Source organism: Sinohyriopsis cumingii, chromosome 9, assembly GCF_028554795.1.
Source record: "Sinohyriopsis cumingii isolate HCF-2022 chromosome 9, ASM2855479v2, whole genome shotgun sequence".
Lineage (NCBI taxonomy): Eukaryota > Metazoa > Mollusca > Bivalvia > Unionida > Unionidae > Sinohyriopsis > Sinohyriopsis cumingii.
In genome coordinates this window covers 24,892,898-24,920,741 of record NC_142969.1, presented here as the reverse complement: position 1 = coordinate 24,920,741, position 27,844 = coordinate 24,892,898, and the positions used below count along the sequence as shown (strand labels likewise).

At 38.6% G+C, this 27,844-nt stretch overlaps 1 protein-coding gene across 3 annotated transcripts in view; it reads left to right on the top strand.

The window, feature by feature from the left end:
- LOC149791410 (signal transducer and activator of transcription 5A-like) overlaps positions 1-27,844 on the top strand; it is a 119,783-nt gene that overhangs the window by 18,929 nt on the left and 73,010 nt on the right. For all 3 annotated transcript variants that reach the window (XM_089969948.1, XM_089969949.1, XM_089969947.1), the window contains exons 7-8: positions 17-333; positions 1,300-1,434. In XM_089969948.1, coding sequence (XP_089826074.1) covers positions 17-333; positions 1,300-1,434 — 452 coding nt within the window. The remainder of the gene's footprint in view (positions 1-16; positions 334-1,299; positions 1,435-27,844) is intronic.

Here is a 27,844-nt window from a genome sequence, read left to right as displayed (position 1 = left end):
TTTTTTGTTGTTGCAGAATTTAGATAATCATTTCAGCAGCACTATCTACAATATTCATCAGCTGCAAATTAAACTTAATGATGAGCTCTCAAGTTGGAAGCGCATGCAGCAACTTGCTGTGAATGGATTTCCATTTGACTCTCAACATTTGGATACAATACAAGCCTGGTGTGAGTCCCTGGCTAGTCTCATTCTTGACATTCGAGAACAGGTCATTCGAATGTGCCATCAGTGGCAGCTGTTGCCAGGGCATTTCTTACCAGGTCTGGACCTTTCAAACCTGGATGGATTCAGCGAGACATTGATTCACCGTCTGAAATCATTGGTGCAGAGGTAAATCATCAAGTTTAGGCACAGAAAGGGTTAGAGTTCAGAGGTTTAAAAAAGGTCATAAATAATAGAAAGTCATTTGGGCAGCTTCATATTGATCAGAATTAAAACAAATTTGATTGTTTGTGTTTCATGTTATCATAGGGTGGTGTTATTACCCCTGATAATTCATAACTCACATGTAATGTCACTTCCTCTCACTATGTTTATAGTGATGGAATATCAACTTGGTTTGTTGTACAGCTTTATATGGCTTGATGAAATCAGAACTAGGGATTATAAACTGTTTTGACACACACTTGGACTTACTACAAGAGTCTGATATCTGATTGGTCACTTATTTATATAATCCAACATCAAAATTTTGAGTTCTCTGAGCTTTAGAGTGAGAATAGTATGGAATCTTTAGGTAAGTTGTCTGCTGTCTGCAATATCACTTTTTTGACATTTTAGCACCAACTCTCCATTTATTTATTCACTTTAACATTATTATTTTAAATCAGATTTAATTTACAGCCATTTTTTTCAGACATGCCTAGGTGAAGCTTGATATAATGAGTCCTCTGGTGCCCATGTATGTATATGTATCTTCTTCCAGATCCTAGATTAACCACAGATTAATAATTTGTTTTGTAATTCTTGAGTAATCTCCGTTTCTCAAGCTTGCCAGAATCTTTTTGCTTGTTATTTAGATACATCTTGAACAACACCAGTTTACTGAAAGCTTGAGGTACATTTGACATACAGGCCATGACCAGCTTTTTGGACTGAAATGATCTCATGTTTTATTCTCATTTTACTTCATTAGCTGGCATTATTTTTGTTCAAAATTTGGCTTATACTCATTTCTGCTTATGCTCGGTTACATTTTTAAACACTGGTGAGCTTTGGGACCTTTGCAGTAACATCCATTTCTATCAGATCTGGTAGTAGTAGTTATTGTTATTAACATGATAGTTATCATTACAGCACATTTATAGTGGAGGAGCAGCCAGCACAAATACTGGAAAAGAATCGAAACTTCAAATCCAAAGTACGGCTACTAGTTGGCAAAGCACTGAATCTTTATATGAATCCAACAGATGTTAAAGCTATTATCATCAAGTAAGAAACATTGCATATCACTTAATTACAAACTGATAACGTTACTAGTGTTCAGGCCAGTCCAGCTATATGAGATTTGCCTAACCCATAATGACATGTACGGTCTTTACTGACTTGCAAGTCAGGTCCCACTGCACACAACATAGAGCCTGATCTGCCATTGCATAATGTGACGACAGATCAAGGTGTTATTTATTCTACTGACTACAACAAAACAATTGCACAGACCATGTGCATTATCTAGTACAGATATGGTTCTGTACTAATTGCAGTTGGACTTGACTAAAAAGCAAGAATATACAGTAATAAAACAGAATTTCTAATTTCATAATTGTGCTAATGTCTGTTATGAATTCACAGCAGAGATTTAAATAATTTTATGAACTTTAATTAGTAACCATCAGAGGTTTTTTGAGCACAAATAAATTTCCTGATTCCATTGGTACCCCTTCAGGAATCCAGGAGATCATGTATTGATCACTTGTTAGTCAGTGCATTGGTTTGTGAACTAGTCAGCAAGAAGCATATTGTGTAGATAAAGTTTAGATTTGCTTATCCATTTTATGTTATTTTGCCTGAGGCTGTTTAAAGATATTGTACAGAAGGGAAAAAATGTATGCCTGGGTACTCTGATTACTTATCAAAATATAGTTAGTAGATTGGCTTCTAAATCAGCAGGATTTCATGTCGACATAAATTTTACATTTCTACACAATTTAAAGCAAAACATGCATTCTTTTGCCATTGTATACATTCTCATTATAAGAACTAATATATGTATAGAATGCATATAAATACGTTTAAAGTTTTTAATAAAATTTTTTGTTACTTTCAAAAGCAGTAGATTTAAATTGAAAACCTATATCAAGATATGCAGTAGATGACCTTTATTGCACCATCTATATCACATGTATAGTTCATAAGAAAATTATCCAAAATTCAAAATTGCATCTGAGGGTGACTATTTCACAATTAAAGTGCCTTCACTGGGGTCCAGGTATATTTAACTGGAACAACCCTCACTAGTTTGCATGAGACAGATGCAAGTTCAAGACTAATCCATTTGCAGGAGTCATGATATATATATGTATGTATGTATGTATGTATGTATGGATGGATGGATGGATGGATGGATGTATGGATGTATGTATGTATGTCACTATTGCACATTTTCTTTTCTTTTCTATTAACCAATCATAGACCATAATATTAGAGCCTGAGAACTGAGGACTGTTCTATTAAAATATACATGGGACTGGGGAAGGCAGTTTTGAAATTGGGTAGCCACCCTTAGATGTGAACAAGGCCTTTCAGGATCCACCAATAGAATTTATTGAACAATAAATTCACCCACTGATAGAATCTTTTTTGGGGGGGTGGACATATTAAGGATAATATTGAACTCATAGAATGCAAAGTCTAGATATTATTTTATTCAAGATATAGCATAAATATGCAATTATGTCAGGGTTTGACACTAACTTTTTTAAAAAGGAAGGCTGCAGGACTTTCTGCTTTTGAAAACTGGTGGTCCTTCTGACAGAAGGTTCTTCTCATTTATGGATCTACTTACTGAAAAAAAATGTGTAATTTATACAATAAAATAAAACATGCATACAAGGTTGTTATTTTATCACAGTTTACATTAAATTCATCAACAATTTATATGCTTTGTTTTGTATTGCTGACAAATCTTGTGCGTGGCATTTATTGTCATCATCATAAACATCATTGTCATAAGTGGTATTAGCATCACTGTCAGATGCACCATTCGTTCCCATTGCAACATTCTTTTTCAGCCATTCATTTCCATATCTCTCTGACATAAGACCCACTATAACACGACTGATGGTTTCACTGTCTGCCATGGGTATCTTTTTTATACCTAAAAATAAATAAATTTAAACCTAAGGAGAAATACTAAATTATTAAATTAACAAAATTAAATAAACTAGAATGGATCTAATGTTAAATTGGTGGTTTAAGAGCTTAAAGTATTTTAAATGGAATGGATCTAAATCTAAATTTCTAAAACAATACTGCAGTATAAGAATTTATCAGAGTTTGAAGTTGATTAGTGTGAAGAACATGGTTTCTTTTATTTCAGTTTAGAGAGATTTTCTCTGACTCGTAACTGTATGGCTTATTATTGGTTGGAGAGTGATACAAATCAAAGAGGCATGTTTATAATTAAAAGAAAGATTTATACAATCCTATAACATGGGATAGATATATTTTTAATATCCACAATTTAAATTTGCAGGCCCCACAGACCACCCAGTTTTAAGAAAGTGGTGGTCCTTCTGAGAATCAGATGGCCTGTTCCATTTAAACACATGGTATCCAGAGAAGGCAGTTTAAAAAAAAAAAAATATGCCAGGGTAGTTCAATTTCACATTAGTTCATATTAAAATGACAAGAAAATTCAAAATTGCATCTAACAGTGTGTACCCCTTAAAAGTGCCTTCCCTGGGTCTTATGTATGTTTTAATGGAACAGCCCTCAGCATTTTTACTAACTTGCAGTTACAATACTGTAATCTTGTTAGTCCTATCAGTTAAAATTCATTGCAATGTATAGTTTCTATAGCGTTCTCAAGTCATGTGGCCAAAATACACTGCATATGAATGTGATAATTTTTATATTTATACATATTTATAATATACATACAACTCAGTTTCTACTTGAAAATAAAATATTGCTTAAAACCAGTGTTAGATGCAGATATGCATACTGACAAATAGAGGGCATAATTCAGATAAGAGAATGAAAGCACACACATGCATAATATATATATATATATATATATATATATATATCTTCCACTTCTCCCTGTTTAGCTTGACACTTCTCTCTCTTCTGTCAAAAAGAAGACATTTCTCTCTAAATTCAAGTCGGGCCTGTTATGCATGTGTGTGTGTTTGTATATATATATATATACACACATACATACATATATAGTGCAACCCCACTATAATGCGCCCTGCAATAACATGAATTCGGATATAATGCGGTCATGGCATGGCTCCCGAAATTTCGAATATTCATTTGCACATGCATTTTATATCAGGTTTGTGGCTTCCTTTCATGGGGCCTCTGAATTTCTCCACTCCAAACCAATGGTTGTATATACAAGTTTAAACAGCCAACAATGTCGGCAATAAAAAAAAATCGCCAGATGTTATAATTTGCCACCAATTAGCAAAATAAAATCGTAGTTTGCGACATTGGTGAAGCCCTATGTGATCCTAGAATAAACATTTAACACTTTATTTTTTGTGTACAAGAAAAATACATATAAAATTTCAGGAGCCACTCCACAATCATCTTGTATTAATCATCCATGATCTCTTCCCTAAAGTGATAATAAACTTTTTATGTTTTTTTAATACTTTTAAAAAAGATTTTTTTTTTTCTTGTGTGAGAAAATTAAATGTATATAAAATTTCGGGAGCCACGCTTCGACCGTGTTATATCAGAATTCGTGTTACAATGGAGAGTGCTGTGGCAGGGTCACACTGTATTATTATTATTGACAAGAAGACAGGAAACATTTATTTTTCATATTTAAACTAATACTAGTTTCAGTTTGAGTCAGTTTGTTAAGTCTATCCTGCAGAAAATGTATTGTGTTGATGAATATTGATCTGAAGACTTTAGTTAAGTATTGAGTCTGCTGTTATTATTGAATGTAAAAGCCTGACCCTCAGATGAGAAACACCTCATTTTGACTTGCCCATTTTATTGTCCTATTTTGAAACCACTATGAGCCACTAAAAAAGCATTATTGAAAACCAAGACATTTAATTAGGACATTTTCATTTTGACACATATTTTAACCATATTGCAATTAAATGTTTTAATAGGCCTGATTAAATAAATTTTTGGTGTTACAAGAAACTGTCTCATCCAAATGCAATCTGCAAAGATGATAGCCATTCTAGAATTTGCAGAATTGTATTGAATTTTGAGTCCAAAATCTTCATTCAGCAAACACTAGATGCATTTAGTACTGGAAAGGTGTTAAGGCTCTTGACATGGAAACCATATACAAATGGGGTTTCAATCTCAAGGTTCTTAATTTATTGTTATTTAAGGGAAAAACTATTCATTACTAGTGTTATAAGTCTACTTGTTATTTTCTGTTTTTTTCTGAATAAATCATTTTAATTTTAATTTTTATTAGATTGTCTTCTGTGTAACAATATTAGAATCAGTAGCCTGATTAGCAAAGGTAAATTCATTAATTGTTTAATTGATTAGTTACTTTGCATTTTGTCCAGTTATTTATCTTCCTTTTGTTACTGATTTTGAATTTTGAATTCAGTTTCTTTTTATTATCAGCATCATAATGTCTTTTTTGTAGCTGTTGCAGAGGTGCCAAACAATCTGGATTTTGTAGAATTATAACAAAATCTGTATTGAAATGCTACATTCCAAGATATATTGATAACATTCTGACAAAACAAAACTGGACTAGAAAAAATTGGGATCAGATGAAGAAAGAAAGCTTTTTTGGGGTATCTAATCACCTACATGAAAGACTGGTGCATATTATTTAGTTTCTCAATGTTTAAAAGAGAAGGTATTTAAAAATAAACCAGTCATTTAGACTGGGAATAGGTTTTAAAAGGTAGCAGGCATAAATAGAAAAGAAAGATAACTATAATTTATGAGAAAAATTAATGTTACTGTTTATTATTTTGGTAAAAATTATAAAAGGTTTTCAAAGGTTCTGGGACTGACAGAATGGAATACACTGTTTATTCTCACTGGATCTTAAATGCTGCTGACTGTGTATAGGTATTTAGTACATACCCACTTAATCTTACATGCTCAGAACAAAACAAATGCAGTTTTGTGTAAATATAGGCTATAAGTTGTAATATGATTGTATAGATGTTTGTTGTTTTTAACTAACGTATTAACCATTATGCTAAGATTAAAAGAAATTGATGTTAGGATTCCTGATAACCATGGTAAGTGGTAGACATCCCATTTGTTGTTTTTATTACTGACTACTATCCTCATGCTAGGAGTTGCAGTTTCCCTGTTTGTCAATTCATCAGTTACTGTTTAGTTAACCATTTGTCACACCTTCCATATCTTGAACCCTATTTTGCTAACATATTTCAAAATAATTATGTGAATGTATCTCAGACAAACTCTATGGCACCAAAAGAAGGCCAGTGTTACTTATTTTTCATATTAAGCAACTTTCATAATTTCATACTTTTGTTAATTGTAACCTTCAAATATCAGATGCTATTTCACCTTAGACTCAAACGAATAGGTATATATTGTATATTTGCTCTTTGGTAGAGTTAATAAGTTGAACAGATAGAAGGTCACTGTGACCTATTTTTCAACCTTGAGACACATTTGTTTTTTCTTGAGATGTTTATAATACTTTTTACATCTTGGATACCTATTTCACCACCTACACTCATTCAAACTGTTATGTGGATGCATTTTGGGAAGAATGAAACCCATTCAATCACTGATTTATTTTTCATGCCATGTACAGAAGACCCTGAATGACTACTTTTGCCAGTGAAATGAAACCATGAAAAGCAGTTCACTGAGCACTCCTCCCGCCTAAGGAGGTAAGACCTAGTGGTTAGAGCGTCTGTCTCGGATACGGGAGGTCACGGGTTCAAACCCTGGCCAAGTCATACCAAAGACTTACAAAAATGGTACTTACAACTGCCTCGCTCAGCATTAAGAGGTTAGTGTTAGGACTGGTTGGCCTGGTGTCAGGATAATGTGACTGGGTGGGACATCATGCTGTATGTCTGTGGCATGATGCCTTAGTGCTAGACATCACTATAAACTGTCACACTGCAGACATCGTGGCGATATGACTGGACAATTGTTAAAGCTTCATTAAAAATCTAAATCACACACACACCTAAGGAGAGTGGCAGTTGATCATACGGAGTTGCACTGTCTCCTATCACGTTCCTTTTTTTTGATGTTCCAGTAGTGTCAGACTGGTGCTTTTTTTTAGAGACTTGGTCCTTGTAGGTGATTTGTGGGTCCTTTCAGCAATAAAGAAGGGCTACCATCTTTGCTTTTGGACCTCATGTATTTCCACCAATTGGTGTCTCTATGGGAAGTGATATCACTAGATAGGGTGACAAATATCCAAAGTCAAGTGTTTTATGGATCTTTCTAGTTAAGAAAATGAGGAAAACTTCAACTAATCAATATTCCCCACTGGACAAGTTTCCTCTGGAAGAATGTTTCATGATGGAGACATGCTCCTCAGTGTGGAATGACATAAGTTCAAATGACTGGGCAGCATCCATAGATTTCCCTGATGCATATCTTCACATCCCCATTTTCCCCATTCTACAGGAAGTTTGAGCAGCTTTTTTCAGGCAGGATATCTTTAAGTTTCTGGCATACCTAGGGTCCACCTGTCCACTCCCAGGGTCTTCACCTGGGTGAGTTGTGTAATAGTAGCTCCTTGGAGGTCTTAGATGTACTCATCATTCAGTACTTATATGTCTTTTTCATAATAATTCACTGTTTTTTTTTCTTTCTGAAACACTACCAGATTGAATTACCTTCAATAATGTCACTATCTGGACCCTGAAGGTTTCAAGTTGTTGACCCTCAGTATGTTCTTTGCATAAAATAGATGGGGAAAAACACAAAGAAAAGAAACCCAGATCTTGTTTTTATGAAGATTGTGACAAGACTGCAGTTAATTTTTTCATGTTTAACATAATAGGACATCATGCATGTTGGGATGATAACTATTTGCCCAATATTTTTTTGCACATAGACTAAGATATTGATTAAGTAATTGGTACCTTTGTATGCTGTTTGCTAATCATCATCAGTTAAAATTTACAGCAAAAGCAGATTATTTAAACTATTATTTGCAGAGTGCTGTTGTTGAGTAATACTGACAAGGTCAATATTTAGGTCATGCTTCTGTGATTAATTTTCATAAATGAAGGAGAAATAGATTAGTATAAATACAATCTGATTTCCTTTTTGCGTAAAACCAGAAAATGTATATTACTTTTGGTTTGGCTTTACAGACATTGTGTCAACCAGGTGAAATTTTTTTTCTTTTACAAACTTACATCAGTCATTCACCAACTTGCGTTAGGCCCACATGGTCATTTTGTTGATAGTATTAAATGGAGAGAACTATTGCTTTTGTATCTGGTATTTTTAAAAGTATATGCGTTAGGCCCACATGGTCATTTTGTTGATAGTATTAAATGGAGAGAACTATTGCTTTTGTATCTGGTATTTTTAAAAGTATATGCGTTAGGTCCACATGGTCATTTTGTTGATAGTATTAAATGGAGATAACTATTGCTTTTGTATCTGGTATTTTTAAAAGTATATGTTTGTTAAAATGGAAGAGTAATGAAATTCAAAAGATACCATTGAATTTAATATACACATTAATAAAACTGCAGCTGCAATAAATGTACTGTCATGTAGAACATTTGTCAGCATATTTTTTAAGTTAATTTCTCTAGCACTGGTGATGATGTCATCACATCAGTGGTGGTGGTTGGAAGAATTTCACAGCTTATAGGCATTAAAAAGTGTCAGTGTAAAGAATCTTGTCCTGGATTATAATGCAGAAGTCGTCTTGTCTGGGAATTTAGTGCCAGCCCAAATTAAAGGTGATTAGATTTTAGAATCCAAACATGAAAATGCCTTCATGTTGTTTCTGTTTTTTATATTGTTTATTGATTTACAGTCTGATTTGCATTTGGTTTGTATTTCCTTCAAAGTGCTTTCATCATTTTGTTTCTTCATTGCATTTGCATTCAGTTTTCATTTCACTGGCAAAAGTAGTCATTTAGGGGTCTGTACATGCTTGGTTAAATGCTTGTTTTTAGCATAGATATTTTAAACCCAGTTTTGTGAATTGTTATAGCGTGTGTGCGTGTGATTTGGATTTTTAAGTAGCTTTAGCAATTTTCCAGTCATTTCGCTATGATGTCTGCAGTGTGGCAGTTTATAGTGATGTCTAGCATTGGGGCATCATGCCGCAGACATGTAGCATGATGTCCCACCCAGCCACATTATCCTGACACCAGACCAACCAGTCCTAACACTAACCTCTTAATGCTGAGCGCCAAGCGAGGCAGCTGTTCCTAGTGTTATAGCTGGATCCATGGTTAGGAGTTGTATCTTGATGAGTATTACACCCTAGTCACAACAATAGGTTTTCATGCTTCACTGACTTTGGTTAAATTTCATATAACAAAAGAAAGTCACTGTGACCTACATTTCATATTTTACTGGCATTTGATAAGCTGTTATATTTGCTCATGGCTATATTCCCTCATTGTAGAAGGTCATTTTGGTCCATATTTTATGGTCTCAAACTTTGATAAAATTTTTCATTTGATGCTCATTTCTGATCAGGCACTGAATCGTGGAATCGATGATGATATACATCTCTGTTACTGCCACACTTTTATTACAAAAGAAGTTCGTTATAACCTGTATTTCATATTTAACTAGCTTAAATGTTTGTATTTAGCTCACAACCAGATGTTTTTGGCATGTTATTTGCATGCTGTTCTATTTGGAGGTAGCAACCATTTTAAAAATCTTGTTATCTCAACTACTTCTAAATTAATAGTTGTGATCAGCATGGGGTTTTCACTAAAAAACTTCTTAAAATGATGTTGTTGGTCCTAAACAAAAATTTTGCCAGTCTGACATCCATTATGGTTGTGATGGTGTTGCTTTTCAAAATCTTTTTATCACTACTTCAGCAGCAGAGGGGGCGAATCGGACATTTTGTCCAATCGTTATTTTGCTTAATTATTACTTTCTGCACTCAACGATCTAGTGTCGTCAGCGCCTGGTAAAAAAAAAACGACGTCGGTCCATCCTACACGATGGTGACGTCATTTGGTTTAATTAACACCTTCTGCGCGTCGATCCCCAGCGTCGTCAGCGTCCGGTAAGCACATCGACGACCGCGTCGATGTCATCGCCCCCTCTGCTGCTATGATCTTACAAACAGAGTGATCACTAACTCCTCCTCTTGCAGATCAATTAGGTTATTTGACTGATCGGTAATTCTAAAATTAATTCTCGTTAAAAACCGATCATGGCATCGCATATAGACCGGATTAATCGGACTCTCAACGATTAAAAATCCCGGAGGGGCTGTTGGTGAAAACGAATAAAGGATATACCCCTGTTGAGCTTGATTTGATTGCTTGGTATCCACCTGGTAACTTCCTTCGATAGCATCACACACTAGATTAATCGCTATCACCGATGCAATATTTACGTTGTATGGAGCAATATGCCTACCATCATCTCCGTTATCGTGTCTGAGGATAGTTGATGAGGGGGTGTCCGCGGGTGGATTCTCAGGCCATCCTAGTATGGTTCTTATTGAACTGTTATAAATATCAACCATATACCCCGGTGTGCTTATTTCAATCGTCGACGATAACGTCGGTTCATGAACCGTAATAGCTATTTTTGATTCCTTTCCTGTGATTGATTTTATCCTGCGTTGAAATTCTTTATTGATTTGCTCTATTTGGTATGACCCAGTTGGTATTGTAACCTCCTCCCAGTTTGGGGTTCCATCGGGTTTATTTGTCCGTGCAAAAACCAGCGAGTTATTAGGTTGTTGTCCGTTAAATGCGTCCGCTCGGATATTAGGCCAACTGTGATATACTCGCAATTTTGCCAGCGCTATTTCCTTCACTGGAACCGGCGATGGGAAGTTTACACTGAATTCGGGTTTCGTTGACGTTATTGATATCATATTTGTTTGTACCGGAGTGGTGTTCTCCGCGATCCGCTGAAGTAATTGAGACCCTTCGGGGTTCAGCGACATTATTATTATTCGTTGTCTTTAGTGTCTAATTTCAACAACCAGGTGGTTTCGGCTTCCAGTTGAAAATCCTCGATTTTTGACATCGCGGAGCTATATAACTGGACCATCGTGGAGAATTCAACATCGGATACGAACAAATTATCAATCGATAACGAGATCAACCCGGATAATTTCGAGTAAGCGTCGGATACTATTTGATGTTTTACTGTATACTCGTTGAGTTTTTTCTGAAAACACGATGATATCTTCCTAGTGATTGCGTTGGCAACTCCAGCAACTGTTGTCATCGCGGAGACAGCGATTGGAACAGCGATCGGGGTTATCGTGGTCACCGTGGATAAAATAACACCGGCGCCAGCTACTATACCCGATACCGAGTACACGACCGCGTCGATGGCGGTTATTTTTCGGCGGTATTTTTTTATTTTTGCACGGTATTGTTCGGAAAGCGTTTTCAAGTTCGCGGAAAATTCTTTTGCGGTATCGAATCGATATTGATGTGACGTCGGTGATACCTCTGATTCAATTTCCTTGGTGGTCATTTTTATTTTAAAAGAGCTAGTGTTTTTAATTACTTAGATTCGCTACAAATTCCACATACCATGTAATGTTTGCCCTGGTTAAATTTCTATCAACGGCATAAATTGTAAACGGTTCAGTTGCGTCCTTGTCTATAATTGTTGATATTGTATTGTTAAACCCGGATGAACTCGACGATAATATATTAAACTGCATCATTGAAACCAGTGTCAGTCGATAAATGCCCTTAACAGTTGCGGTGATATTTACTGTATTCTGTGTAAGAGTCCAATCGAATGATCCATGCCGAATTGTGTATACTGTGTTGATGATGTTCTCATGAGGGGTTTTTATTTTTTCGAGTTGCTCTGCCATTCTCGGTAGTCTGTCTTTAATCGCTTCAACATCAGTTATAACTATTCCTACTCCCCGCCAACTCGCGTCTATATTATTCTTGTTCGCTGCAACATTAGTTTTGATTATTTCTATTTCCCGTGTATTCTCGGTCATACTTTTTTTGTTCGCTGCAACATCAAGTTTGATTGTTTCTATTTCATATGTATGCACGTCCATACCTTTTTTATTCGCTGCAACATCAGTTTTAATTAATCCTATTCCCCGCCAATACGCGTCTACATTTTTTTTGTTCGCTTCGACATCAGTTTTGATTGTTCCTATTTCCTGTGTATGCGCGTCCACACCCTTTTTGTTCGCTTCAATATCAGTTTTGATTGTTCCTATTTCCTGTGTATGCGCGTCCATATTATTTATGATCGTTGTAACATCAGTTTTGATTATTTCTATTTCCCGTCCATGCGAGTCTACATTATTTATGATCGTTGTAACATCAGTTTTGATTATTTCTATTTCCCGTTTATGCGCGTCTACACTCCTTTTATTTGTTGCAACATCAGTTTTGATTGTTTTTATTTCCTGTCCATACGCAGTGATATCATTTATAGTTATTGTGATTTCATCCGGCTTGGTATTTTTTTTACCAAAGAATTTATCAAAGTTGTCATCGATCCTGTTAACATTTTTTCGCAACTGTGGTAAATTGGCCGACAGCGCCATAAGATCCGAAATAGTATTTTTTATTATTACAAGATTTGGTTCGTCTGCCGTCGGGGGTCCCCGAAAAAAACTATTGACAATGTCTCGCATTTCGCCGACGGGTGTTATCATCGACATTAACTGTTCTCCATACAATTTAATTTCACCACGTAAACTTTTTAACGAATTCGACACGGATATATAACTGTTGCCAAGTACACTTATTTTTCCATCTATCATCGATATATCTTCACCCGGTTTGAGTCGTCCGTCGCTGGTATATAGCGCGATAGCGTTCTCGGAGGCATCATTATTTCGTATTAAAACGTCATTCAGTGACACATTACTGGATTTCAATTTACCCTGGCGGTCTTGAAATACAACTATTTCATCTGGGTCAACACTGGTTAAATTCAACGTATCAGCGATTTCATCCTCAATTAGTTTTTTTATGTCATCGGTGGCGGGTGTTTCCGTGGGCTTTTTCAGCGCCGAAACCGGTCGTCCCCAAATATCAATCATTATTATTGTAAATGTTATTCTCTAAAATCCGTTGAGCTTCTACGACTCCACTAGTGTATTCGTTTACAACCACATGAGGTGGTTTTCGCGATGATGAAATCGCCGCAAGTACGTTCAATACCTCGCGGCCACATATCGGCGGGTCACTCAATTGCTGTGTTGGCAGCGTGGAATAAAAAACCCGGGCCGAACACGCCCGGGCTGAACACGCCCGGATATACCGCATGAACTCTTTCGGCGGGGCTAACCCGTATGAATCAAAATAGACGATTGCACGCGGATCAATCGCGTATGCAACCCAATGAGTCCCCGCTCCGGAGGACCCATCGAGGTTAATTATGCCTGTTTCAATATTCCTTGGTGCCGCCGGTAATTGATCCCTCATGAAAACACCTCTGAAGTTTTTTATCGCTAACGCGTTTGCGGCGTCTATTAAATCAAAATTAGACATTGGAGTCATAGACTCAGGAGTCATTGACTCAGGAGTCATAGACTCTTGCGTTAATAAACGGTTCCCGGTAGTCTTAGACCCTTTCCCGAGTACCATGAATACGGGGTTCCCGGTAGTCTTAGACCCTTTCCGGCCACGGGTCATTTTTTTTTGTAGCCTTTCCCGGTTGCCTTCTTCAATGCCATCCCCGCCGCGGTACCAACGGCTCCTAACGCCGCCGCCTTAGCCACTGCTGGTGCGGCCGCGGCAATCAACGCTGGAATCGCGGCTAACAGCGGAAATATTCCACCGGTCTTTTCCATGTTTTTAATTGCTGCGGCTGAAAAATCTATTTGAACACCCTTTTTATTCTTCATCGCATCATTGAAATGTTTTATTTGACGCGCCGTCAACGATATCTTATGATTACCACCCGCCATCTGCGACGGCTTCAGCGTTATTGTGGTCCCGCATTGTTTAGCCGACTTTGATCGTAATTTCTTGACTTGACCATCAGTCAACTCTACACTGACGACACTATACGACATTTTATTGTAAACGCGTTTTGTGCTTTCAATTACATGTTTTCCACTGGTGCATCAACGATTCTCATTCGTCCACCAACACCTTCTAGCAGCATTGATTTATCGCTGAGAATGACAGCAACCGCTCTATAATTAACACCACCCGGGGCTATACGAGCTCTGAAGTGTATATCAACGACGGATTGTCTCGTTAAATCAAGATGTTCCAACGAAAAATAATAAATCGGATACAGGTTTTTAAAATCAAGTTGTGATATTTGCAAACCAGTGTCGACGTTTTGATCACGACCCATATATGACAGCAATCGATGATACACACGTGCGATATGGTTGTCGCCGTAATTAAGCTGTATATCCTCGGATGGTTCCTGTTGTCCGTTTATTCTCAGCGAAACATCCCTGACTCCTAATTGATCAAATATCATATGGCTGTGTTCTTGACTGCCCAATCGTTCCCTATTCTGTAGCGCTATGAATATATGACGCGGGGCTGAAACACCCTGTTTTGACGCCAGGTGCCATGTAAACGTATCGGCGACGTTATCCTCTTTAGCATCAGTTGTTACCGCTAGCCAACTCAACAACGATTTCCCTCCCTGTTCCATAAATGCTAACAATCGTGCTTCCGTGGTAACTGATGGAGTCAGCACCGGCATCCACAATACCATTTTAGTTAAAACGACTTTACCGGCAGCGACGCCAGCAGCATGCCATATTGCATTGTTATCATCGCCCCTTCGCGTCAGCGCGATTGTATGCTTAGCCCCATAGACAACTTTTCTGACATTTCTGCAGAATCCAAATATGTGATGGAGTGGAATCGCGCATGAAAACTGTCGGCGTGGTCCTTGCAACATTCCTACTCGTGCTGCGAATCCTAGATTGTAATCATTGTTGGTGCTTTTTATAATATTGAAATTAGCGCCTGGTCTTGCTCTGCGGTCTGGATTGGCTGCTTCAGCCTGTGGGTTAGTTGCGGTATCTCCTTCCACCAGCACGTTGATGTACTGAAGATGGTCAGCGTTATTAGTGGTGTCCTTTGCGAACATTATAGATGGGCCCGCCGATCTTGTATAATCATCCGAGTATCTCGCCAACCCAATTATCGTCGTTGCAACATCAACCTCGCGTTCTATTGATTCAATTTCTCGCCCGTCAATAAGATATCTGGCGCTCTCAAATAACGCCATGATACCGTTGTTGACGAAGCCAACTCGAACACGATGGTCATCTGCGTATGGTGCATTATCGGCGGCATTTGTCACGAGTTCTCCCTCGATTTCGATAAACGCTTCACACGGCAGAAAGTATTTACTGGTATCTTGGACTTGAAGTTCAATTCGCGATCGTAGGTCGGGTTGCGCTGCATAATAAGAATAATATTGATAATCACGGACAGAATCATCCCTGCGCACTGGGGCGTCCATATCAAACGCGGGATCAGCGGTACGCGCAAACATTCTATTATTTATCATGTTGATGTTTTCAATTGCGATTTTTTCGTCGTAAATTCTTTGAATTTAAACCACTCCCCGCTATCGCGTTCATGAGCGCGTTGGTTGCCGCATCGGCGGATGGCGAAGTCGCCAACGACGGAGTCGTCGCCAACGACTGAGTCGCCGCCAACGACTCTAATTTTTCTTCCACGGCGTTATTTATTACTTTACTGACATTTGCAGGCATCACTGTCGTTGATGGCATTACCGGTGGTTTCTGTTTTTTTCTCCTGGATTTCACCAACGACATTAGTTTGTCTCGCGCGGCTGAAAGCGCCTTTCCGGCAACATCTCCAATAGCACTAATTCCCTTATCACGAATAACATCAATAGCCTTCATTCCTAATTGTTTGGCTAACGGCGCTACTTTTGGAGCCATTCTTGTAAATAACCCCGCAATGGTGCTACCGAGACCGTCTCCATAGTACGCGCGGTAAACAGGCAATCGCGAGTTTACCACGTAGACGAGTACTGGTTTATCATGGTTGTAGTGTATAATCATCCTTATTAAAAACACCAGTTTTCCAATTAATCATCCACGAGTTCGTCTATGAGCGTTCGATATGCATTAATGTCTATGATACCGCCTGCAAATAACCGCTTGCAAATATCAGCAGCCTCATTGATTATTTCCGTAGAGTTATTTCCGGCTCGTTTTCCTCCAATTAGTACCTCTAGCCGTGATATATCACTGAGAACACTACCAGGACAGGTAACGCCGTAGGATTCTTTACCAACAGAGTATCCTTTTCCTTTTTTTGGTGTTATACTCTTAACTTCCTTGTGGAATTCATCGTAATCGGATTTACTACGATGTGGTAATGCATCTTTATGTTTACTCGCTAAATACACTATTCTTGCCCAGTCCTTTAACGACTTTATATTTTTCTCGTAACCGCTATTGATATGCTTCTTATCTCGTATGCTCTTAGCAAAATTGTTGGCAGCAAAATTAATTAATTCTTCCCTGTTGCTGAAGCCTCTAATTTGATCTATTGTGCTCTTCTTGAGTACAATACGGGGTATATTCCCCTCTTTTTCTTCCGGTATTTCTTCTTCCGGTATTTCTTCGGGTATTTCTTCTTCCGGTTCTTTCGCAGTAGCACCTAGTTCTTCTTCGTCGGCCATTGTAACATAAGGTTCTTGTGGTTCGGTTATAGCGAGTGGTGGTGGCCTCCGTGTTGTAGCAGCCGCTATTTTTGCAGGAAGTGTTTCTAAAGACCTTTTTGTTTGTTCGGTCTGAGCCGCTATCTTTTCAAGCGCACCAAGAACGGGTACAGTTGCCGCCGTAACATCTTTGGTCGCTTTAGTTACCGGGGCAAAGAGTTGTTCGCTTCCAACAGTAAAATCAGTTTGCATTTGCTGCCGCGTTTGAAGTTGTTCTCGGACCCTGTCTCGTAACGGTATAAACCTTCTAAGCGCCGCTAGCCGCTCTCTGGCTAGCCGAGTAGTAAGTGATTCGCCTACCATTATTGCAATTGCGAAGCAATTTCTAATTTCTCGCCGGAGACTCCGTCTATAATCCTTCTAATGTTTTTGATCTTACTAGAAATCTCCCGGCGTCGTTCATAAACACGTCCAAGTTTTTTTCGTATTATTTCAACGGCAGTGAATAGTCCAATGAATGCATTTGCGTCATTGTGGTACAAGTTTTCATTGATCGTATGTTGTAATCGTTTGATAAAAAAATACTCGCGGGCCAGGGTAAAACGCCCCCGTTTCGATTGTTCGTTAATAATTTCATAATCGGATAATATTTTTTCACTGTCGAGACCATCAGATAATTCAATTCCTTGATTTTTTAATTTTGAAATCTCGGCTAATATATTATTGATGTCTTCGATATTCATTATTCTTATAAAACATCTTGTTTTTAAATAAAAAAAAATGAAAACCCGCGTATCAATTCCGAAGGTGTGTTAAGTATTAAACAGACAATTCGTCACGGTGACCTTGTCAGCGCCATAGGCGCTGGTGACCTTGTCATTCACTGATTTCTGTTATATATGAAAATCGAATTCTGTGATCCGTCTTTTTTGAGATCGCTGAATTCTGTATTCCTTCTGCTACTCTTCGTATTGAGGCCTTACAAATGTCGAAATATTTTTCTGCCGCATGCATGGAGTGAAATGTTTTTTCCTCGTGAGTTGTTGTATCAAATGACTTTACGCCCCTTGCTTTCTTTGGGTATTTACCGGTTTGGCCTTTTTTACTATTTTCACTCTGAGAGATAGCTTGCAAGTTTATAAGAGAATTATCAGTCTTATTATTATTAATATGATCAATCACAAACCCATTCTCGATTAATCCGTTAAACGCTTCAAATACCACCCTGTGAACAAGATACTTCTTCTTTCCGGCACTAAACATCAAATACCCCTGATTATTCACGGTACCAACCGGCTTCTTCAGTCTGCGGTTTCTAACAATACCGTCGCGAGATGCCTCGTAATTGACGAGCAGGGGATGCGGCTGAAATTCTTGGTCCATTTGTATAATAATACTACTTGTCTAATTTATTATTTGGTTTAATTATGAATCTTTCAACGTAGTCTTGGGGGGTTTTGATGACGAAGTCTGCGGTGGGATCAATGACGGCGTTTTTAATTCGCTTGTCATAATAGCGTTTTAGTTCCCTGTATCGCTTTCCGCCACAATTAATACACAACTGCGATTTTCCTCTTACACCGACGTGACAAACCAAGCACGGGAGGGGGCCAAGAGAACCATTACGAACACTTTGTAAATGATATCCGCAGAATTCACCTCTACATGATTTATTGCACGGGGTTGTCGACCCAATCATCAACCATTTGCAGTGATTCATTATACTATATTCTTTCATTTAAATACTTGTTTTAATTATATGGATGAGTTTGAGAGATTAGCAGTAATTAAGCCCTGGAAAAATATTAAGTTCAATCTCGATAGAGTCCTCAAGGACACACCAAAAGCGTTAATAAACGATAAAACCCTGTTGAATAAAATACGCGATTGTATCAATGAATTCAAGCGTGATGGCGCATCTCACAGTTGGTCAACATTTCGAATTGATGGCATTGTTGATGCTACCATGAACGACAACCGCGCAGCAATGATAATATCACAACTTGACAGTAAAAGGTATTTCTTCAGAGTAAAATTCATTGTCCGGGTGAAATCAGGCGATTGGATCATACGTGATAAATTTGAACCGGTTCTCAGCGACAAGAAAACAGTCATTGTCAGCCGCGACTCCAAGCCGGGGTTGTTAACCGGAATTGACAGACCATACTATGAACGAGCGTATCCTGAAACAGCAGTTGTTTATGGAATATACCCGTTAAATAAGAAACCTGATATCGGAAAACTGAAACCGATGAAACAGTCAACCGGGATAAATTGTGTAGCAGAACGAATAATAGAGCATTTTACAAATGCGTGTCGAGGAAACAAATTGACTGATTTACGACGTAGCAAAATCAACCAGTGGGAACTAACCGTAAAAGAGCGTGGAGCGACCATCAGCGACATAGCGAGATTAGAAACATCGCTGAGATTTCCAATAACCGTTACAACGATAACCGGTGAAGTATTATACGAATCAAAGTATAAATCGAAGGGAGCCCCAATCAAAATTATTGATCATAACGAACACGCATGGACGCCCGCGATCACAATATTTCCACGGGATAGAACAGTAAAGTATATACCCGAAGAATTCCTGGGAGAACAATTCTCCAAGGACGGTTTTCTCGCGGAGAGGAAACTATTTGATGCTATTGCCTACTTGTGTAAAAACGACCCTGTATCAGTGTGGTTACTTCGCAGCGCTGAAAACGATGCGGATACCTTTGATCAGTTTGTAAGACCAAACGGTGAATTATATCGCACTGAAGCATTTCACAACAGGATGAAAAAAACCGCCATGGAATTTGAAGAGCATGATGAACAACTGCTAACAAATTGTTTTACGATTCCATCGGTTGTAGCTCATGTTGCAGCAAGGAAAAATGCGTGGAGACCAACGCGCAAGGAATTTCTGCCGGATGTACAATCCAGTTGTTTGGAATACTATCACGGTGGACTATGGAACACTGAATACAACCGCGACGCTATGATTTCCGTTGATATGGTTGCCTGTTATCCAGCGAGTTTTCTCGGTTATGGATCCGCCGCTGAGTATTTCAAACGATTTGGACACCCCAGACATGAAATGACTCGTGTTGCTATTAATGGACCACTGCCTGATTTTGATTTAACCGGATTCGCTCGCATAGTATCATTTGAATTCGCGGCAGGACTCCATCGCTGTTGCTATATTTGGATCGGTAGACACATAGCTGAAAAGAAGTGGTTGCCAATAGCGCTGCTACGGTATATGATTGATTGTAGCATGCTAGTTTCGTTGATTGTCAGTGACGCGATTATATCATACCGGGCGCAGACTGAAGTCTGGTTACCGGAACCGGAGCGTCTAGATAGCATAATTGACGAGTCCAGAAAACACATTGATGCCGACGAGGAATATATCATCGAATGGTCCAGGAGGATATTCAACCAACGAAACCACGAGGCAAAAGATCTCGGTAGAAGAATAATTGGTAAGTTTACACAAGGTGGAAAAAACTGCGATTACAAACGATATTGCTCACGGCTGATTATAGATGACGCAGAATATGATTTCGTAATCAAGGACGCAGTGGCGAAAAATAGATACGTGAACTGCAAAACAGCTTTCTTGTCCAATGGAACAAGGTTGGGTACAGTTGTTTCCTACAGCGATGGAGACAGCCCGGCATACCCGCATTTGAGGGCGTCTATGCTGGGTTATGCCGCTATTAATTTATTCTCGATGATAAATAGATTTCCTGACACCGCGGTTAGAGTAGCCGTTGATTCATTTTATATAGACGTAAAGTACAAGAAAAACGTAGCCGAGTTTACTAGTCCGGACGAGAGTTGGGGTACATGGAGAATTAAAAATGAAATACGACGCGATTATTCCCCGTCAGCAGATGTCACCGTTGAGAACAACTACTTACGCGGTGATAAATTGTCAGAATGGTCTAATGCACCATCGTGTTCTGATCCAATTTGTAGACACAAGACGGTTTATTTAAGCGGCTGTGGCGGGTCAGGAAAGACGACTCGGGCAATTGAATTATTTCGAACGCGGGCAAGTATAATCGTGCTTACACCGACTCATAGACTAGCGCGAGAGATAAAACAACGAAATGTTGACGCCGTTACTTATCACAGCTTCTTTCGATACAGCGGCGGTGAGTGGACTCCTGATCGAATGGGTGAAAAATTTATTCCCGACATTATCATCTGGGATGAGATATGTACTGTTTCGTTAGATACTTTACAAATGTTTCTTGAGTGGTTGCTGCGCGCGAATACAGCGGTAATCATGTGTGGGGACCATGGCCAACCACCACCATTTGTCGGCGAGGGTCCACATGATTGGTTAAGGGGTTTTGTGGACTATTATGAAGAAACCGATACTGATTACCGAGCACTTGATGAACAACTGCGCGAGGTTAAGAAATTAATCAGATTACAGCCGGATAGAATTCAATGTGAAATAATCCGCGAGGTGATTCCGGAAACGCCGTTGAATGAATTCTGGGAAACATGGAAACCAAACGATTTGATTGTAGCGAGTAGAAAGATAGTCAGAGACACACTTCAGCGGAAGTTGTTTACGTTGCATAAGGAAAAGTTTCCAACGCGTCCAGTGCCGTTATGTTATAGACCCGCGGATACACGGCGGCAGAACATTGAAGTTGAAATTCCAGGCCGGACAGAAAAACAAATTCTCGTGCTGAATGATATCGTGCTCGTTGATATCAGCGTCGTCGAGGACGCGCTACGTGCTGATAAATCCCCGTGGACGCTAGGATACGCAACAACAATACATTCCTCGCAGGGACTAACCATCACGGACACAATTGTTTGGATAGTTGATAATCGCATCGAATGGTCGAATCTAGTCTATCTTGCAGTGTCCAGAGTACGAAGGATAAATCAGCTTCGAAGAATTGTTATTGACGGAGCCGGTGACGGAGTCACTGACGAAGCCGGCGACAAAGTCACCATCGATGCAAGCGTCATTGATAGAAAACTCTCGGGTTACCGCCAACAGGATAAAAAAAAACAGCGGCGTTTTGATATTGATGCCGAATTAATAATCTCGCTACGACAACAACAGAATAATCACTGCGCGAGTTGCAATTGTATAATGAGTTGGCGTTATTCGGATAAAGACACTCGCCAATTTACCGTGGATAGGATCGATAACAGTCTCGGTCATGTCAAAAACAATGTGAAGTTGACCTGTCTTGAGTGCAATAGACGCAACGGCGCTAGTTAAGACCACGTGGGGGCAATTGAGTATCGTTAGGTATCACTTGTAGTTGCTCGCGTGTAAATCCGCGCTGAGGAGCAGTTGAATCCAGTCTATAGATCTGTGGTCTACCAGTTGATCGTGTTATCGTTGATATGTTATGTGTGGTAACACTCCAAATAGGATCGGTAGCCCTTTTTTTACCGCCTTCAAGCTCTCCTGGTTCATACAGATATCTCACGGTGACATCGCCAAGAATCGGCTTAGAAACGCTATTTATTTTTAATTTTCCGGGTATATACTCGTATTTAATCGCGTCGCTGGGCTTCATGTTGATTACTCGGGTAATCTCGTTATTTAACGCTGCAATTACACCTGGCAACCTTTTAACCCATTCACGAGATCGTTTTTCTTGGATAAATTCCTTCGCGTATTGATATCCAAATAACCGTTCAGCGAGAGTCCGATTGAATCGTTCAACAATTGCCTGATCACGATGTAGCGCAGTATGACCTCGTCGTATCGCGACGCTATGATGTTTTAGCGTTGATAAAACAGCGCCGCGAAATTCACTACCAGGATCAACTTGTAATAGATTTGGCCAGCGCAGAGGGCCTCTTCGATAAATTCTTTCAAACGCAGCGGCTACTTCAGTTGCCGACTTTGTTTTTAACGGCTCCGCTTGTTTGTATCGACTCGCAACATCAACTACGGTTAGCGCGTATTTGTAACCGTTGTCATGCGGCAAAAATAGTATATCAGCCTGATGAACTTCATTAGGTACGCTGACATCAAAGCGCGAGAAGTTGATTTGTTTAGGCGGTGGTAGATAGATTTGCCATATAGCCTGTTTGGATAACCAATTAGCCGCAGTGGTCTTTGTTACCTTTGCAGCGCTTGCAAGCTTACCAATTGCGGCCTTCCCCTTCCAGTATCCTCTCGGAGAATAATAGATGGATTCCATGTTGTTATTATAAACGCTATCGTTTTCAATTACCAGCGCCAGAAGCTCCGCTTCCAATCATTAATTTACCTTTCATAGCCGATTTTACCAACCATGAGGCCAATTTTTCTTTGACGGATTTATCAGGAATAGCATTTAATGCGTAAATTAATTTTACATCCGCGATATGACGCTGTTGCAGATCGCTACTTTTGTAAGCAACATCATGAACATGACACGCCTTATCGATAGCGTTTATTGGATACTCACCGGGTTTGGGCTGATTTTGATCATCGAGTCTGATATCTAATCGTGTTCCGGGGCCACAGTAGCTATATCCTGGGAGGTGTTTTTCTCCTGGATACTTTGCCCACGGGGTTCCGGGGAGTTTTGCCAATTTGGCTGCGATGTCACCTCCTCGCTTTTTTTTAAAACATCCCCGGGTTTAATAGAAATAAATCTAAATTTCTTTGTACCGCATTGTACGCACTTACCAGTAAGCGCCGATCTGTTATTTCTTGTTGTAGCGGTTGTCATATCATTTGTGCCAGTACGCACTCTGCACTTCACACAATATAGATCCATAATTTATGTATAGAGATATGAATATAATTGATTTTTCGGCGACTAAAACGAGAGAACCAGTTAAGCATGTTGCAGCGTTACCAAACTCGATCCGGATGATTATCATCGGACCATCTGGATCCGGCAAGACGCAATTGTTACTCAATTTAATAATGAGATGGATGAAGTGGGATAAGTTGTATTTGGTTGCTCCTAGCGTAGATGATCAACGATGCTACGAGGTGCTGAAAGATTTCAACGAGAATGCATCAGCGATCGCTAAAAAAAATGTTATTGAGTTTATTACGGATATCAATGATGCACCGGGTATTGATGATATTGATGGCGACGTTAACAATCTAGTCGTGTACGATGATGTTATGTTAGACAATCAAAAAAACCCAGCTAGAATATTTTCCAGAGGCAGGCATAAAAACACTGACGTGATATATGTCACTCAACGATACACTCAGATTCCAAAAGTAATTAGAGACAACTGTAATATTCTTGCTGTGTTCAACGGCGTTGATACACACACGCTACGAAATATTTGGCAGACATGGTGCGGCGGTGACATGGACTTTAATACTTTTCGAAACTTTTTTAGTCATGCTCAGTCGACCCCACATGGATTCGTAACGATAAATTTACATGATCCTCGGACACGATATCGTATCGGACTTGACCAAATATTCGGTTAGTTGTAAATAATTTTCATTGTAAATAACCACTTAGCAGCAGAGGGGGCAATGACATCGACGCGGTCGTCGACGTGCTTACCGGACGCTGACGACGCTGGGGATCGGCGCGCAGAAGGTATTAATTAAACCAAATGACGTCACCATCGTGTAAGATGGACCGTCGTCGTTTTTTTTTTACCAGGCGCTGACTACACCGGATCCGCTGAGTGCAGAAAGTAATAATTAAGCAAAATAACGATTGGACAAAATGTCCGATTCGCCCCCTCTGAATGGATGGTCATATCGACATGGGCTTTTACTACAATACTTCTTATGATGTCCTTTTAGTTCTAAATGAACATAGTGCCAATCCAACATCCGTTATGGATACCATCTTGAAATTTTTTTGCTACTTTTCTTGAACAGATGATCATATCAACAGAGGTTTTCACTGAAAGACTCTTTTATGGTATCTAGTTGGTCCTACAAAAAAATGGTGCCTGTCAGATATTGAGCATGGCTGCTGTGGTGGCCATCTTGAAAATCTTTCTACTCCTGAATGGACAGTGATTTCAGCATTTTATTTTCATCAAAAAACTTCTTATGATGTCTAGTTTTAGTTGGTCCTAAATGAAAATGGTGCCCATCAAACATCCAATATGGCAGCCATGGTGGCCATCTTAAAAAGCATGTTAATGATATTTCCTTCTGAATGGATAGTCCCATTGACATCAAGTTTTATTGACAGACTTATTATAATATCCAGCAGTCCAAAACTGAAATGTTGCCTGTCATTCACCCAACATGGTTGCCATGGCTTTGCTTAAAATCTTGTAATTGTTTTGGTCCTGAATGGATGGTTATGTCAGCATTGGGTTTCCACTAAGTGACTATGTTCTCCAGTTGGTTCGAAATTATGGCCACCATGATGGCTATCTTGTTATTGATACTACTGAATAGATGGTCATTTCAACATGGGATTTTCACTAAAAGACTCGGAATGTCTATATGGGATTGAACAAATATGGTGCCAATCAGACCTCTGACGCTGAAAATTTTGTTATTGCTACTTCTTCTAAATGGATAGCCATAGCCACATGAGATTTTCACCAAAAAACTTTTTATCATGCCTGGTTGGTACTAAATGAAACTTGTGTAGATCTGATATGGCCAGCATGATGACTTTTGAAAATCTTGTGGCTATCTTTCCCTATGGATATATGTACCTGGCTTTTCATGAAAATACTTCTAAATTGAAAAGGTGCTTATCTGTTTTAGCTACATCTCCCAAATGGACAGTTGTGGTGAAAAGGAATTTTGCTAAAGGATTTCTTATGACATCTAGTTGATCTGAAGTAATAACAGTGCTGATGAAACCTCCAGCATTGTCATCATTGTGGCCATCTTGAAAATCTTGGTATCGTTAGCCCTCATTAATGGATAATCATACTGAGACTTTATTTTCACTCAAATGTTTCTCTCTATATGTATTTTAAATCTGAATGAAAACTCCACAAGGATCATGCTTTGCTTCACCAATGTCTCAAATTGTGATTTTTTTTGCCCTTATTGGCAACAAAATATGCCATCTGGCAATTTTTTGGGTGACAACATTTTTGGCTGTTAAAAACTATATACAGTCTTGGGTTTGGAGTGGAAAAATTTTCAAAGGCACCATGACAGGAAGCTGCAAACTTGGATATAAAATGAACTGGAATCTATTGTTACTTACACAAATCATTTGTTCATACTGACAAACCACGCTAACAGTGCATTGTTATTTTGTAATCCACTTATGCTGATGTCTGGCATTAGCACTGTATGCTGTAATATAACCCAAATAGTCATGCTACCTGACTAGGTACAATCGACCACCTCAGAAGGCAGGAACGGAAATGACTCCAAACAGACAACAGCAATATTTTTTGTTAAAAAATATATCAGAAAAATAAGTTTTGCTGAAACTTAAAAAAGACTGACTACCTTTGAAGCACCAATCATTCTTTATATATACTAAGCAATTAAAAATAAAAAAATTCTGGCTCAGTCATTGTTCTATAATTATTTTATGTTTCCTCAGCAATAACAAACTGGCATTTGTTTGGTCCTTCAAAGAGGGCCTTTAGCAGTTCCTTTAGTAACACACACACACACACCTATGACAAAGCAAGCCAATAACTTTTGATCAAAGGAAGTCGGCAACAAAGTTAAAGCATTGTTTCATTTTTCATAGTGATTGGAAAATATTTTTTTGTGCTGTGAAAGATTCCTGCTTGCAAGAAAAAAGCCATGCTTATGATCGCTACCAATGGCATGATAAAATCTAAATTAAATTTCCAATATTTTGAAACAATATATATCTGGCTGTTAAGTTGAATGAAGGTGGGACATCTCGCAAGAATGTTTGTTAAACTTTCTAATTTGTTTACATGTTTTCATTTCCCAATGAATAGCTTCATCCTCTTGGTAGCCTGGCATGTTGGTAGTTGTCTCTGGCTGACCAAAATCAAGGCCAATTTAAGTGCATGTACATGTAGCATATAAGCAACTATACAGCCATATGCTACTAGGGTAATGAATATCAGTGTGAATTGTTTCATGAAACATGTTTATTGACCATGGGATATAAATCAAAAGAGGACTACCATTTTTTATATATACATGTTGGATGTGTTTTCTAATGTGATTTGACTGACACATGTAATTTTCTAACATATTATCGAGTACGCGAATTCATGGATTTTTAATATACATACACTTTATTTAACAATGTGGAGTGTACAACACAAACGTAAGTTGTCAATATACAAGTGTATTTCAGTCTTGTATCAGGTTTTTAGCTGTTTTGGCTTGCAAGCAAGATAATGAACAAGTATGTAGTTGAATAATTCCAATAAGATAACTTTTTTTTCTCAAATATATTAAAGATTTTAAAAAAACTTAGCATGTTCTGGTATCTTGATAGTGTCCAGGACAAGTTCATGAATCTTCTGTTGTGGATATCTGGTTCAAAGCCTTGATAAAGAATTTTGTACTGTACTTACAGGTATCTTTTGTACATGTTAACTCAAACACAAAAACAGCTTCATTACTGAATTTGGTTCATTGAGAGTTTGTCAAGAATATTAGAGATGATTTCAATATGCAGCAGTTAAATCTTTACCTTCTGCTAACGCATATATGCGACCATAAAAATAGCCTTGTAACCCCAGAGACGCATATACAAGCTGCTAATAATACTCCCTCTGTCCCGGCTGGCTCATACATGCGTTTCCGGCCAAGGGTTGGGAAACCCCAGATACGCATATGCACGTTTCATATTAAAGCTTTGTATTGGATGAAATTGCAAACATCCGTTCTCTTTTGTAATATTTAGCCAATGAAAATAGTCCTTACATAAAATGATGAACGTATTCTGTTAGTAGTTTTACAGTATATAAGCTGGAAATTCTATTGAAAACAAGGTCAATGGTG